At 37.2% G+C, this 15663-nt stretch overlaps 1 protein-coding gene across 1 annotated transcript; it reads left to right on the top strand.

Annotated features, from left to right (window-relative positions):
• Positions 1 to 202: 202 nt before the first annotated feature.
• Positions 203 to 15297, top strand: LOC139979833 (putative ferric-chelate reductase 1). The gene is made up of 6 exons (XM_071990982.1): positions 203 to 355; positions 10935 to 11198; positions 12234 to 12332; positions 13199 to 13358; positions 13896 to 14078; positions 14735 to 15297. The coding sequence occupies exons 2-6, from the start codon at positions 10953 to 10955 to the stop codon at positions 14782 to 14784; spliced, it is 738 nt and encodes a 245-aa protein (XP_071847083.1). The 5' UTR covers positions 203 to 355; positions 10935 to 10952; the 3' UTR covers positions 14785 to 15297.
• Positions 15298 to 15663: the final 366 nt, after the last annotated feature.

Raw genomic sequence — 15663 nt, 5'->3', positions numbered from 1 at the left:
TAATGACGTCATTAAAACAAAATCAATTCCATATATAGTCTGCAGTGTAGGCCTTTTCCAGCCCACTCCGTTGGCAATGTATTCTTTGTGATCAACTAGCCTTATCGTTAGTTAATTCTTTAACTTTTTTAATCTTACGATAAATATTTCAGCTTTCGAGCGTGAATGATTTGCATGACCAATTTAAGTTAGATAAGAGGTTAGCCTGACTTGACTTATAACAATAGGTGTGTCGATGCACATGAGTGAGCACATAATATTGACTATGCAACAACACAAACACAGTAGCGGTTAAACGGTGTAAACGGTCGACAGTGCAGAGCAAGTGAAGCAACTTTTAACCCAATTTGACACAGTAAGTTTCACGTTAGTAATATAGCCTATATTTGTTAAATTCATGTTTAGGCCTCTACTATTACACATTGAATTAGTCCACAAATCATAACATAAGGTACACTTATATCTGTGCTGCTGTATTATTTTGAGTGTAACTTATAACAGTTACTGATATGTACATGTTATGATATTGTTATTATTGTAGGTTTGCATTAGCTCCGTGTGTATTAAGAATGGTTATTCTGCTTCTGTAAGCTACTCGTTAAAATCCCCTCTCGGGTATCACAAGGAGGATGTTGGTGCGCAGCGCAGCAGTGCTTATAATAATGCGTGGGCAATCTTGTCTTAAACACCTCAAGACAAGGGCTCTCTTTAACGGCCAACGATTGTGTAATCCAGTCTTTTATTGTCCTATGCCTATATATGCTACTATTTACTTATAGCCACACACACACATATACTGAGCAGGCGACTTCGAATAGCAGCATATCGATTGATCAACCACCTATGTTTAATTAAACGTATGTTCTTCTTCGTACTTGTGTATGATAAACCAATATAGTATTCAGTTAACGCTGCGGCAACGTGGACTTTCCATATATATGTAGTTTAGTTTAGGATAGGTTCACACCGTGGCTTGAAACATGTCAAAATCCTTGAAAAGACCTTCTGAGCTGCATTACAATCCTTCTGGTCTGTTCTCTTCTGAGTATTGGGGGGGTGTTGGGGGGTGGGGGTTAGGGGGGTAAAAGTCATGATAGTCTTCTTACACAGATCATGATGTTAGATGATGGTCATGAACTAAAACATAGTCTGCCACGGGTGACGTATTACACAATATACAGCTTCAAGGCTACCGGTACTAACCCACTTGGTTAAGGATTACGTATAATATAACCCCCTCCCCCCCCCCTCCTTCTCACCAATTCCTATATGCTGTACCTCCTCCTCCCTCCTGTACCGATGAATTAGGCTACAGTTTTCATAGGCTGTCACGGGAAGGGGTGGAAAGGCCGGGGCGGGATCCATGTATATCGGTAGATATTTGGACTACAACCGAAGTAGTGATGAATTAGAAATCATGCATCTGTAAAATGTAAGAAATGCTGCACTATATGTTTACTTCGTTAGGCTATGAATCAAACTTAGACTATACGTAGATACACTATGAACTAAACAGACTACTACTTCTGTTGCTTTTGTTCGCATGTATACGGTTGTGTGGTTTTACAGTTGCCATGACGGTACAGCGATATGAGCGCTAATCTCATGTTAGTTGATCTTGTTTCCTTTCATGCGGAGGACTTCAAAAAGCTTTTCTTTACTCAGAGTACATGCGCCAGACTCACGCTGACTCACACTGGTACAGTCTTGTTATAGATTGTCGCAGTGCTTCCCCATCTCGGATTGAATCGTTATAAACATTTGTTCCATTCAGATCTCTTATTAGGCTATGCTTTGCTAGCTCAATGTTTTTCTTTCTTTAATATTTCTTATTTCTGACGGATTCAGTATGATTGTTGTACCTGGATTTTAAAATCCCCACTGACACGCACAATGTGTGATTTGTGACTAGAATTAACTGCATGGGGCTATTTTATACAACGGCACCCAACACCAACCTTACAGAAAACCCAATGATGAACCATTGTACATAAATGTGCAGTCAAACCATCAGACGTCGATAATCAAACATATCCCTCCTGCAATAGAGAAAAGAATTTCTATGCTGTCTCGCAAACTCAGAAATCTTCAGCAGGGGCGGACACTTGCCCGCACAGCGGACGTGTATTACTCTTGCATCGGTTAGCTGCATCCGTAATACCAGGGAGTTGTTATGGAACAACTCCCTGGTAATACCAATATTAAAATATGGTACATAACCACACCGGCATGCTACGAAGGTTAGGCGGACACCCGATATAGGCTAATGATAACGCGTTGAAGAGCATCGGGTACACAGGAACTATGACTTACAGTCAAAACAAGCAACATTCCAAGAAGAATGAAGAAAACGGCGGTAGATAAATCACATGGTTGCAATCCACCGTACAGTAAGAATGTAAACAGTCGGTGTCGGTGCTCAATTCCTCGAACTCATCGATAAACACTACCCGCATGGAGGCAAGATGCACAAAATATTCAATAACAACTGAATATAACAAAGTAGGTATAAGCTTCGGCTGTATGAAAAGTATGAACTCGATCATGCTAAAACTACGTGGGTTAATTGTGGTGATGGGGCGGTGGCCAGTGTTTGCAAGAGAGGGTGTGCTAAATTGGGTGTGGGTGGTACAGGGGCGTGTCACCATCCCCCACTAGCGGCAGAACCAGCAATGAAATAGTGACTGTGTCTTCGAACCCTGTTCCCCTCCCCCTCCCATACTAAGATATATCGTCGAGATTTAGTCCACTTCAGAGAACAAAGAAAATCTTACAGTATCCAGGATTTTAAGAGAAAGTGGGTGTGGCCCCCAGGATGTGGAAAGCGACTTCCATGTAGGGGGTTGTGGGGGTTTGAGACTACCGGATCGCACCACCGGTCATCACCCCCCCCCCCCAGTGGGTTGAAAGTGTTGCCGTTTGGGAAAACGTGATAGGTGCCATAATGCTCAGGTGCGTATCCAGGGGGGGGCGTTGGGGGCGCGCGCCCCCCGGGTAAGAAAAAGAGGACAGAAAAAAAGAGAAGAAAAAAGGAAAAAAGAGGAGGAGGAGAGGAAGGAAGGGAAAAGAAAAAGAAGAAAGAGAGAAAAAGGAGAAAAGGAGGGAGTAAAAGAAAAACGCGAAGACACCGGGGAGAGAAAGAGGAACAGTGACATCATTACAGCGCTGAAGGGTAGCCAGTGACGGATCAATGATTTCGTAAAAGTGTGACTCACCCTACCCCTTACACCGACAACTCCATTTTTTGACGTTTCCATTTTCCTCTCTCACTAATGATCTATATATGGTCTATCATAACGCGTGTGTAGAATTGTGCTATAAAACCAACTGTGGCTGGTCTCGAACTCGACCGTGTCGTCGGGGAACATGACGCATTTTGGGATGGGGGCGACCGCCCGCCCCCCCCCCATTCAGCATTTTTTTTAAATGATATCGCTAAGTAATTTCAAAATAGAAAGTGCTTAGAGGCAACTTACAAGGCCTGGGAAGTGTCATTTCCAGCGATCTGCGAGACATTTTCGGCCAAAATTTGCTTGTACGCTTCGCGCTAACAAATGGTCCTGGGTAGTGCCATTTCCAGCGATCTGGGAGGCATTTTCGGCCAAAATTTTCTTGTACGCTTCGCGCCAACCTATGGTGGCGCTACGCTTAGATAATTTGCCTACAGGCTTCGCCCCTCCCTTGGCAAATTCCTCGCTACGCGCCTGTTCGAATTTGTAACGCAAACAGCAGATATCACATCATATCAGTGAGCATGAAAATGGCGTTCCAGGATGAAAAGCCTCAAAACTGTCCGACTAACCTGAAAAAATAACCAAAAATTTTCGCGCGCGAAGCGCGCGTTCAACGTGTCCATGTCAATATCATATAAGCAAGCATCGGTTATAACATCGCATGCCATCATGTACCGTACGGTCCGTTCAAATTGCATAATATACCGCGGGATGCCAATGTAAACAACGACATGTCTCATGTAGATGTATAAAAAGCATGGAGGTCCAATTATGTCAAAACTCTCTTTTACATTAGTAATGGCGAATTAGGGGCTGCACCCCCGCCGCGCAGTGGCGGAGCGTCCATACGGTCGGGGGTGGATGCCCCCCCCCCCTGACGGACTCAAATGGACTGCTGGCGCCTTTTTCAGCTCTTTACCACTTTTTACTTTTTCTAGATTATTGACTTTTTTATTGCGCTCTCATCTACTTATTGACATTTCTCACATTTTCTTGGTGTCATTTGGCGATGACACCTTATTCTTCGTTTATCTGCAAATTAGCCAGGCCCGGAAAGGGTCATTTCTGACGATCTAGGGAGTATCTTTATTCAAAAATTTTCTCAACGCTACGCGACAACCAGTGGTGGCGCTCCGCTTAGATAGTGTCGAAAGCGCTCCTACAGACCATTCTCGCCACTCCTGACCAATACCCCTAGCTCCGCCACTGCCGCCGCGCCTCCTACGCCTATGTGTGTAGTGTTCGGTTGAAGGAAATATCTGCTATTTTTTCATTTCCTTCAACCAAGTTTTATAATAGCCGTTATAACAGGTTTTAATGTTTGTACACCAATAAATTAACTGTGTCTGAAGTTTCGAAAATTTCTGACCAACATTCTGCATCACACTTCCCTCTACTCGTGCAATTTTGACCGGTCTGTTAGGGGTTGAAGGAAGTTTTTCTATATTGGTTGTCCATAGATGAAATTTTGTACAACATTATAGGTATGTTTTCAAGTGAGTTTATTCACGAGAAATGTGAATTTTCAAATTCTGAACAAATATGGGGCTTAAAACCTTGAAAAGTGGGGCTGACGGGTATTGTGGGCCGCGACGTTGAATCACCTACAAAAGCAAAGACCCACAGGAGATGCCATCAGGTCGAACATATGCCGGGTTGACAAACTTCAAAAAGGTTATGGATGGAAAAAAAACTATTACGAAATACCTGGTTCTCAGGCAAAAAGTGTACATCTGGTTGGTCATTTCAAGCCCGAGAAGTGCCGTTTCCGGTGATCTGGGGGGGTTTCAAAACAAGAAATTTTCTTGTACGCTGCGCGCCAACCGATGGTGGCGCTCCGCTTAGATAGTAATTCGCGCCCCCCGGGTTTGAAAATCCTGGATACGCGCCTGATGCTATCAGACAGTTAGCTTAGGGAGGAGATATAACGTTTTGATATCCTGTGAAGAAGAAAGCGTTAACAACTCCCTGCAGTTATTCTGTGCACACAATAAGAGTATAGCCTCCATAATATTATTGTCTATAGTCTGAAATGTAATCTCAGCACTCGGTGCTGTATTATGCATCGATTTTCTAACAGATTCGAAATATTTCACCGTTGCCTTAAAAGTCCGTCTATCGTATATAGGTTTTCGATGTTACACAATTAACACTGAAGCCTAAGCCAGTTCATCGGGTATTTCCAACATATGTAGTTTCGGTTTGCACTCGACACTGCCGTATTGTTTACCTGTGTGGGCGGGCAGTGTATCCACAGATGCCGAAGACCAAAGCTGTTGAATTTATCAAGCCATGGATACTTTTGTCAAAATGCACCCAACGTATTACGGAAAGACAATGGCGAATTGTGATAGAACTATGATGCATGCATACCAACTTAATTAATCATAGAAATATCGCTGTTGCAATATTACAACGATTTTGTATTACACATTTACAGTAATATTACACGGTCACCGCCCTGTTCCCATGTCATGAACGACAACTCTTTATGAAGGAATATTATGGATCAATGGTTTTCGCATTGTTTACAGCTAAATATAATGCAAAGATATGCGACATCGCATAGGTTGATCAATTTTACAGCCGGTGTGGCTTACACAGTAACATTATATCGCAGTAAATTGTTGTTCAAGTAATATTGGAAAATATTAGTTAAGGAAATAGGGGTTGTGGAGAAAGGGTGGGTAGGGTAGGTAGGGCGGGGGTGCGGGCTTATGGCAAGCCGTTTTAACATTTACCTCTCTATTCTACTTAAGTAGAATTAATTCCACTTAAATAGAATACAATTAAGCTTAAGTGAAATGAATTGCACTTAAGTAGAATTGCATTTTACTTAAGCTTAATTGTATTCCACTTAAGTGGAATTCATATTAGCTTAAGTTCGAAGTTTTTGTCTACATCGTATTTTACTTAAGTAAAATACAATTCTACTTAAGTAAAATACAATTCTGCTTAAGTAAAATTCAATTCTACATAAGTAAAATGCAATTCTGCTTAAGTAAAATTCAATTCTACTTAAGTAAAATGCTATTCTACTTAAGCAAAATGGCTTTTCAATTTCACTTAAGCTAAATTGCATTTTACTTAAGTGAAATAGAATTACGCTTAAGTGAAATGTGATTGGTCAATCTATTTCACTTAAGTAAAATGCAATTTAGCTTAAGTAAAATGTGATTGGTCAATCAGTATATGCTACTCATTGCGTCACTGTACTTGCCGCGAAGTCCGACTCTGTATACTATTTTAGGTACCTCACCACGTGTTCATCCGCTCAATAGGTTTACCATTGTCAGAAAAGAGGTAAAAGTACCTAACGTAAAGCTTCCTTAAGCATGTTATCATGTACTGTCATTGTTTTTCTGCCATTATATGAAAGAGCATAATTTTAAGTACAGATGGTGTGAAAATAGGGAGGATCGAAGGTGATATAAACCATTTTAAAAATCTTTGGTTAAATGTTGATATTACTCCGAACGAGCATATGGAAGGGTTCAGTGTGATAAACTTGCTCCTCTTCTAGCTCATAATCTAAACGGTCATGATATGGAAGTTTGCAAGTGCCATGATAGGCCACTAGAACACAGCTATCATGTGGTGGGTAGGATATACCAGATGAAAACTTCTATCTATGCTTTGGCAGGTCTTAAAAGTGATGAGTTTAGTGTGTAAGTCAATGGAACAATTAATTGTGATGCGAGACCTATAGAGTTACGTTCAAGACGTACTAGTTACGTAACCATTTGCGGCCATTCCCCCATTCTGCGATACTTATCCAGCTTTCGTTGTGTATATACGAACATAACACCATACTTAGCAAATGAAGCAAAGCTTTGTTTATCACAGAGTCTGAACGTTAGACATTTGGTAAATGCAGCCAGCCAATAAATCGTTGCAAACTGTTGCTGATGCAGTTGGAAAAGCACTTTTGAGGGCAAGGGAACGACTACAACACGACATACCACCAATCAGTGGTACTAGTAGTAGAAGTACCACAAGGCATGGTACCATGTAAACATTGCCCCCAGACCAACTACTTCTCCGCACGAGGTAAATGTTATAACGGCTTGCCATATCCTTCAATTCCACTTAAGCTAAATTGTATTTTACTTAAGTAGAATTGAATTTTACTTAAGTAAAATGCAATTGTATTCTACTTAAGTAAAATACAATTCTACTTAAGTAGAATACAATTTAGCTTAAGTTAAATTCAATTTCACTTAAGCTTAATTGTATTCTACTTAAGTAAAATACAATTTTACTTAAGTAAAATGCATTTAGCTTAAGTGAAAAAGAATGACACTTTTACTTAAGTAGAATTGTATTTTACTTAAGTAGAATTGTATTTTACTTAAGTAGAATACAATTAAGCTTAAGTGAAATTGAATTTAACTTAAGCTTAAAAGAAAGTGGTAATTTTACTTATGTGGAATACAATTAAACTTAAGTAAAATGCAATTCTACTTAAGTGCAATTCATTTTACTTAAGCTTAATTGTATTCTACTTAAGTGCAATTCATTTCACTTAAGCTTAATTGTATTCTACTTAAGTGGAATTAATTCTACTTAAGTAGAATAGAGAGGTAAATGTTAAAACGGCTTGCCATACGGGCTTTGATTTATTTACGTAAATCAAAATCAACAAGCGGGTGTGGCAAATTGTCAGCTTCCAGACAACCGTTATTTGTTTCGGGGCTTGTGGTGTAGACTGAGTCCCGCGGTAATGTACATATAATATCGATTCGATGATTATTTTCGGGGAGGGGGGGGGGGGGTTCAGCTGATGTGCTGAGCTTTGCCAACAATTTTTCACCATTTTATCTATTAGACTACATTCGATTAATTGGGTAAAAATAAAACAACCTATATAGGCAATATGCTTACTTCTTTGACAACGATAATGCATTGCCGCGGGGCTACATATATACTGTATACATATATAAATATATATATATATATATATATATATATATATATATATATATATATATATATATATATATATATATATATATATATATATATATATATATATATAATATATAATTATATATATAAATATATATATATAAATATATAAATTTAAATATATATATATATATACATATATATATATATATATATATATATATATATATTAGGGTTGGGCGATATTTGCTTTTTAATGTGACGATAAATACTTCAAAAATTATCGCGATATTTCGATAATTACGATAATTTTTTCTTGTTGTTTTTAGTGTGTTCGCGAACACACTAAAAACAACTGCCGATTTCCCACCGGTGTTTTCGCGCAGCAAACACACCGAGCATAATGGCGTGGGGTCCAGGGGCCCGCCTTAGAGCCCCGGTGAGGTCAAGGGTGAACCCCTTGTGGGGGTCCAGGGGGCGAAGGCCCCCGGAAAAGTTTAGTATTTTTGCGTGTCTGGCGATAAAAATTCGCAATTGAGGATTCAAAATACTGACTAACTTTTTGAATTTATATTGTCACGAAACTGATGAAAGTTCTAAAATGACAAGTTAGAGTAGCTATATTTTGTGATAAAATGAAAAGAGATTTAATCTGTCTTACAATCTTTATAAAGTTTAACTTACAAAACTCTCGATATTATGAAACAAACTACGTAAGACTGCCTAGCAATCAGTTTACCAACTGCAGTGTTTACCCTACTTAAATATCACGGTAGGCTACATGTGCTTCTTTCCTAAGTACCTTGACAAACAACCCCCCTGTCTAACACCTGTTTGTTAACATTTTTGGCACGGTTCCAAAGAACTTTTCATGGAGTAAACTATATTGGCTCCACTCAAGAATTAATTAGGTCAGTTTGTAAAGGATCGGTAAAGTTATGCGAAATATTATATAAGACGTTCAAGGAAAGTATAGGTAAATATCCCCGTAACATTAAGGTAAGTAAAACACACCTCAAGCCAACCGACTCCTCCGCATGAACAAAACAATCTTTTCCCCATGATACACAAGGCAGAGTCTAGCTATACCATACAGACATAGCACGATATCAAGGCCCCAATAGCTACAGTATGGCCATCTTTATGAAAGTAAACCTTCTAATCCCATGTTTTATGCCACTAGGCATGATTAACTTAATGCTAAATATTGTTTCCATGTCCTTATGGAAAACGTCAACTTCGCAAAATACAATTTGTTGCGTTTTTGTTGTTACGTGAGAAACGTAACCTATGAAGTGGTAGGCTATTTACTATACACTTAACTATGGTAGGATATTAATTTTTCCTTTTTTTGGAAATTCTAGAAAATACTTTCTTTTCCCCCCGCTTAACACCAGATGTGGTCTTCTGGTTTATTCATAAATGGGTGTACCAGAACCTTGTTTACATGACATTTGTTGCATTTAGCACGATATGCAAGTTTCGCGTGAATTTTTCGAAAGTATTTTGCTCGAACTTTCGTAAAATTAGAAAGGTGTACCAACTTACTTTTCGTACACAATTGGTAATTTCTCTACTGATTTTCAGAGGTTTGTTCTCTATACAGTCAATGTTGTAAAGGACGGGTTTTTTACGAAGTTCAATGTCAGTAAATGAAGTTGATAAACTTTATTTCTTTTCAACTTTCTAACCATGGAATGCTAGAATAACATTTACACATAAAACGGAGAATTTTTTTAAAAATTTATTTCAAATTTCTTTCACAAGAAATTATCGTCATTTGTTCAATCCTCAAAAAATATCGTCTTGAAAAAAAATTATCGCGATAATAATAATTTTCGATATATCGCCCAACCCTAATATATATATATATATATATATATAAACATATATACATATATTCATATATACATATATACATATATACATATATTCATATATACATATATACATATAAATACTGGATACATCATATATACCGTATGCGTATAGTTCAAACATCTGTACCAACCCGCAAATTTTTGAACGCTTCAATAGGCCTTTAGAACGTATACTTGTATGAAGGTTCTATAGACCATCAAGATTTGACTCATATATGGGGGTGTTTTAGATACTTTTCTTTTGTTTCGATGAAAGTTGCACTAGCAGTGATCTGCATATATGGAGACCCAGTTTTACAGCCGGGTGGTCCTCTGTAACACCTATGAGGGTATATACTTCACAAAAGGTCTTCACGCCCACCTTCATCGTCAATCAGTCAGGGGACAAACTACACTGAAACTAGTTCTGTCGCCGGAGGATTCTTGACTCGACACCCCTGAGCTGATCCATGAGTGTGGGTGTGTGTGTGTGTGGGGGGGGGGGGGGTACATCCTACCTTTTTTTAACCTCACAAAAAAACAAATCTAATAGTATTTATGAGCACAACCTTTGCGCTTTGACCTATATTTGTGATTCTAAATTTTGTAATTTGAATATGCCTCAGAAACCACCATTTGACGTGTAATGTTATTTTCTTATTCTTTTTCTTCTTGGCGGAGGAATTCCGGAGTCGGTTTCAACAACCCCATGATCACGCACCATCCTTTATATTCCTGAATCTGCAGTCACTGGCTCTTGCACATAACAGTTCAGCCCCTACCTAACTCAATCGGGCGATAGTTATATTTTTGCCTTAACTACCCCCCCCCATCCACCCCACCCTCTCACTGCCATGCACACACATTATGAAGTAGTCATTTAGCTGTTTTCATCTTCAAACGCTGTGTTTGTTTCATCTTTCATTGTTTGCAGAAAACCATTGGATGCAAGATGATGTTACATGTAGTGTTCGTACTCGCGACGGGTTTCTTCGTAACCTCCAATGGTCAGTCGTTTTGTACGGATCATGTAAATATGAATGCGTCATGTTTCAGTGAACCTACTGATTGTACTGAAGTAAACGACTGCGAAATGACGATGGTGGTTGAAAACCTAGACCAAGACACATTAACGTTCACCATGACTGGGAAAAGCAATGGATGGGTCGCTGTGGGACTCTCGGGAGATAGAACCATGGTAACTTATACCAGTAAAACCTTTTAATACGTTTATTGGCAGTGATTGGTATATCAATTTTTTTTTTTAAAAGAATTGAACTTTTCAAAATTATACTTGCTCACATATTATGGCGAATTAAGTATGTTTCTATACGTTGTAGTGTGTCAGGGTGATTACACCTACAAGTTTTGCAAGCTTTCTTTTTGTAAAAAATACAAACTCCTGCTGTCTCCTCTTGTCATCGTCTGGTTGTATATTGTTTGTATTCTATCAAAGACGAAATATAAAGTTTAATGAAACGAAACGATGTCCCAATTGGCGTCCGTTAAGGTATAACTGAAAATATTTAGATAGTCAGTTGTGAATGCATGGGTCCGTCTCAAGCGGTCTTCCAATCTTTAGATTGTTCCAATTGAAACTTACCAAGTTTATTGTGGTTAGTGTTCTTTTTTATATGTCTAATGTGTAGCGGTATATAGTGCTTATGTTTGGTGTTGTTTTTCTAGTAAACTGTTTCATGTTTTCCTAGGACGTGCTACCATGAGGAAATTCTTATTTGCAATCTACCGATCTGATTTCGCGAATACATTGTCGATTCAACATTTTTACTTTCCAGAAATTTTTTTAATTACAACTTGGATAGAAGTCAACAATTGTTGAAATGACGAGATAAAGGATTACAAGTTTTCATTTCGACATTTCTTAGAACTTTGCCAAATTGTACACTTGGACAAGAAGTCAAATTTTTAACCTTTTCTTCAGATAATTTTTAAATTGCACACTTGAAAAAAAAGGTGAACAATATAACATTTTGAAGGAAATTTGCTGAAATAACAGCATGTGATCAGCCGTCATTTAGATTAATCATTTTGCAGAAAATGGTCGATTATGTCGAGATAACACAAGTAAACAATACATAATTTTTCTGTTTATTGATAAGATAGAATCTTGTTATCGGAACATTTTGTAAGCTACCGTAGTTTTCTTTTCATGAAAATGAAAATAGTTCTTTTAATGTTCTTGCGTATAACTCTAAACATTCCTGGATTACAGGGTAACGATGACGTGTTGATGTGTCTTCTCAACGGAGATAACGTCATATTGCTAGACAGATGGAACTCTGGGAGAACCAATCGGGCCAGTATTAGAAATGTAAGTGCATTCTCCCTAATATATATATATATATATATATATATATATATATATATATATATATATATAGATATATAGATATATATATATAGATATATCTATATATATATATCTATATATCTATATATATATATATATATATATATATATATATATATATATATATATATATAGATATAGATCTATATATATATCTATATATATATATATATATAGATATATATATATATATATATAGATATATATATATATATATATATATAGATATATAGATATATAGATAGATATATATATATATATATATATGTATATATATATATATATATATATATATATATATATATATATATATATATATAGATAGATATATAGATATATATATAAATATATATATATATATTTATATATATATATTTATATATATATATTTATATATATATATTTATATATATATTTATATATATATATATATATATATATATATATATATATATATAAGATAGAGGCATGAAGCGCCTATATACGGTTCCCTTCTGTAAAAATCTAAGGAAGTCGAGGAGGGGTGGGGGAGGGTGTGCCCCTCATCTGTGCGAACGCCACTGGTGTGTGACACTATTTTGATATCTTTCCCATCCTTGCAATTGTGCTTATTTCGACTTAAGCAAGATTGTTAAAGAAAAAGTGCGAGCAACCGAAAACAACTACACAAAATAATGTTGAGAACAATTTCAGTCCTTCCCGATGCGTTTGATACCCCCCAAAAACCCGGTTGTTTTATTTATGTAAAGTATCACATGTCAAAACTATTTGCTTTGTTTTCCTAATGTACATAACACTTCAACGATTTCTGTACATCTTCTTTGAAGCTCACTGAGGAATCGCTCGTACTAATATCCAGTTCAATCAACAATGGAATAATCAGCTGTCAGTTTAACCGCTCTAGAGAGGTAAATGGGTCTGCGGAAACATTTTCCCTTCGGAATGCAGCACTATATCTGCTATTTGGAAGAGGTCCCGCATCAGATGGTAAGTTGACCCGTGGATCAAACCTAACAGCAAAAAAAAAAAGGTGGGGGGGGGGGACAAGAAAAGGAGAGGGGAGCAAATCTGATAAATATATATATACCGTATGAAAGGATTTCAAAATTTCATCCGATCCATTCTCAAACTAATATGTTGGATATAGGTTCGTAAACAGTATAATGTTCTATCGATAGCCGGGCCATTTTGGTGACTTCATTATAGATTATGATGATTATGGTGATGATGGTGATGATGATGATGATGATGATGATGATGATGATGATGATGATGATGATGATGATGATGATGATGATGATGATGATGATGATGATGATGATGATGATGATGATGATGATGATGATGATGATGATGATGATGATGATGATGATGGTGATGATGATGATGATGGTGATGGTGATGATGATGATGATGGTGACGATGATGATGATGGTGACGATGATGGTGATGGTGATGATGATGATGATGATGACGATGACGATGACGATGATGATGATGATCTTCTGTTTCTTACATTAACAGGTGAACCGAGTATGCATGTTAGGAATCCCTGGGTGAGTGACGAGGTAATAGATTTTGTGACTGGTGTCAAAATAAAGATCACTGAAAGTTTGATGAATTCCGGCAACAGCCGACCTAATTCAACGCCACCAAATGTTCAACTTACTACAGCTGCAGCCGTGAACACCGCTATCTATGTATCACGTGAGTTTTGATTTTTTTGATGTATTTATTATTATTATTGTTATTATTCGTTAATATTATAATTATTACTATTATTACTATTATTATATCCTTTATTATTACTATTAAGAAAACAAACTGGGAAGAAAGAACAAGTTGATGTCAAATTTTCAAAGACTTCCTGTCAGGCGAGTAGCCAAGGTGGGCCCCTTCGCCCTCCTCCCTCCCTTGAGCATATTGTTTGTATTTTTTTATGATATCGCTAGTAATTTTAAAATAGAAAATGCTTAGATGCAACTTACTAGGCCTGGGAAGTGCCGTTTCCAGCGATCTGGGAAGCATTTCGGCCAAGATTTTCTTGTACGTTTCGCGCCAATAAATGGTGGCGCTACGCTTAAATAGTTTGCCTTCAGGCTTCGCCCCTCCCTTGGCAAATTCCTCACTACGCGCCTGCTTCCTGTTATCTGACTGAGAAATATCAACAATGTATTATCATTATTTTGATGACACGTCTACAAGGCTAAGCGTGAGAACGTTCGACACATGGGTGTATACACTTGAAAATACACCGCCCAACTCCATCTACCATCCCTCCGCTCATAATTAAAAACGCAAAACATTGCCAACTATAGAAGTTTTGTATTTATTGTCTCTCTTTTGTCTTTTTTGTCTTTCAGGTTTTCTATTCCTACTCAGCTTTGCACTTACAATTCTCCGTTTATGGTAACTAGGCCTGCTTTAGGCCACGTTTAATACGCAACATGTAAATGCGTGACATTTGAAGGAAATGGGCTTTCATATATATATAAATATATCTCTACAGCAAAAAGACGGTGGTAACAAATTTGTCTTGCCATGTCAACCTGCCAACCAAACCAGACGAGGCAATGGGTCGTAATACGAACTAACCAATGCGAGGGATAACATTAACAGGCTCTCGGCGTCGGCAGAACATGGAATAAAACTGAAATCAAAATAAGAATTTTTTGGGAAATTAGAAACCATTTTTTTATCAAGTTTTTAATTAAGCGTTATATCGATGTTTTCTATGAGGAAATTTTAAGAGGGCATTTTTGAGTTTATTGACTGTAAAATTAAAAATAAATGTGTTTAACCATAGACTGCAAAACCTAATTGTTCAAACATTCCGCACAGAGAGAGATAGAAACAAATGTGTCTATTTAATAAACCCAATTAATCGAGCAAGTTCCGCAATTTCTTTTATACTCTTTAACAACTTTCCTATATATATATATTCACTGACAGCTTGCCGCTGTTTTCTTGGTATGGCTTCCTCCCTCTGTAAATAACCGTATTTCAATCTCTTCCTTCCATTTGGTTTTTTCTCAGAAACTTTTGTAAGTATTTGATAAGTCAATTAAAAACAAATCAAGACAGTAAGCTCCTTTAATTCGAAGACTATAGTTAACTCTTATATAGTCTCAGTGATTGTGTATCATGCACACTTGAATTGATTTATGCATGACGTCACGAGATATCAACATTGCGTTGTATAAGTAGTTAACTTATATAGCTCATTTAAGAACAATAATAAATTTCTGGCTAACAACTCACAAAGGAATTCGCAACTTTTGGGATATTTTTT

The sequence above is a fragment of the Apostichopus japonicus genome, chromosome 14 (genome assembly GCF_037975245.1).
Source record: "Apostichopus japonicus isolate 1M-3 chromosome 14, ASM3797524v1, whole genome shotgun sequence".
Classification (NCBI taxonomy): Eukaryota; Metazoa; Echinodermata; class Holothuroidea; order Aspidochirotida; family Stichopodidae; genus Apostichopus; species Apostichopus japonicus.
Note: the sequence above shows the minus strand (reverse complement) of the source record. Positions and strands in the feature narration are given on the sequence as shown.

What these genes read in the sequence shown, in the direction of transcription:
- LOC139979833 (XM_071990982.1), top strand. Translation starts at nt 10,953, where the DNA reads ATGATGTTACATGTAGTGTTCGTACTCGCGACGGGTTTCTTCGTAACC. An exon ending in ATCGGGCCAGTATTAGAAAT is followed by an intron (nt 12,333 to 13,198) that starts GTAAGTGCATTC and finishes TCTTCTTTGAAG; the next exon opens with CTCACTGAGGAATCGCTCGT. An exon ending in AAGAGGTCCCGCATCAGATG is followed by an intron (nt 13,359 to 13,895) that starts GTAAGTTGACCC and finishes TTACATTAACAG; the next exon opens with GTGAACCGAGTATGCATGTT.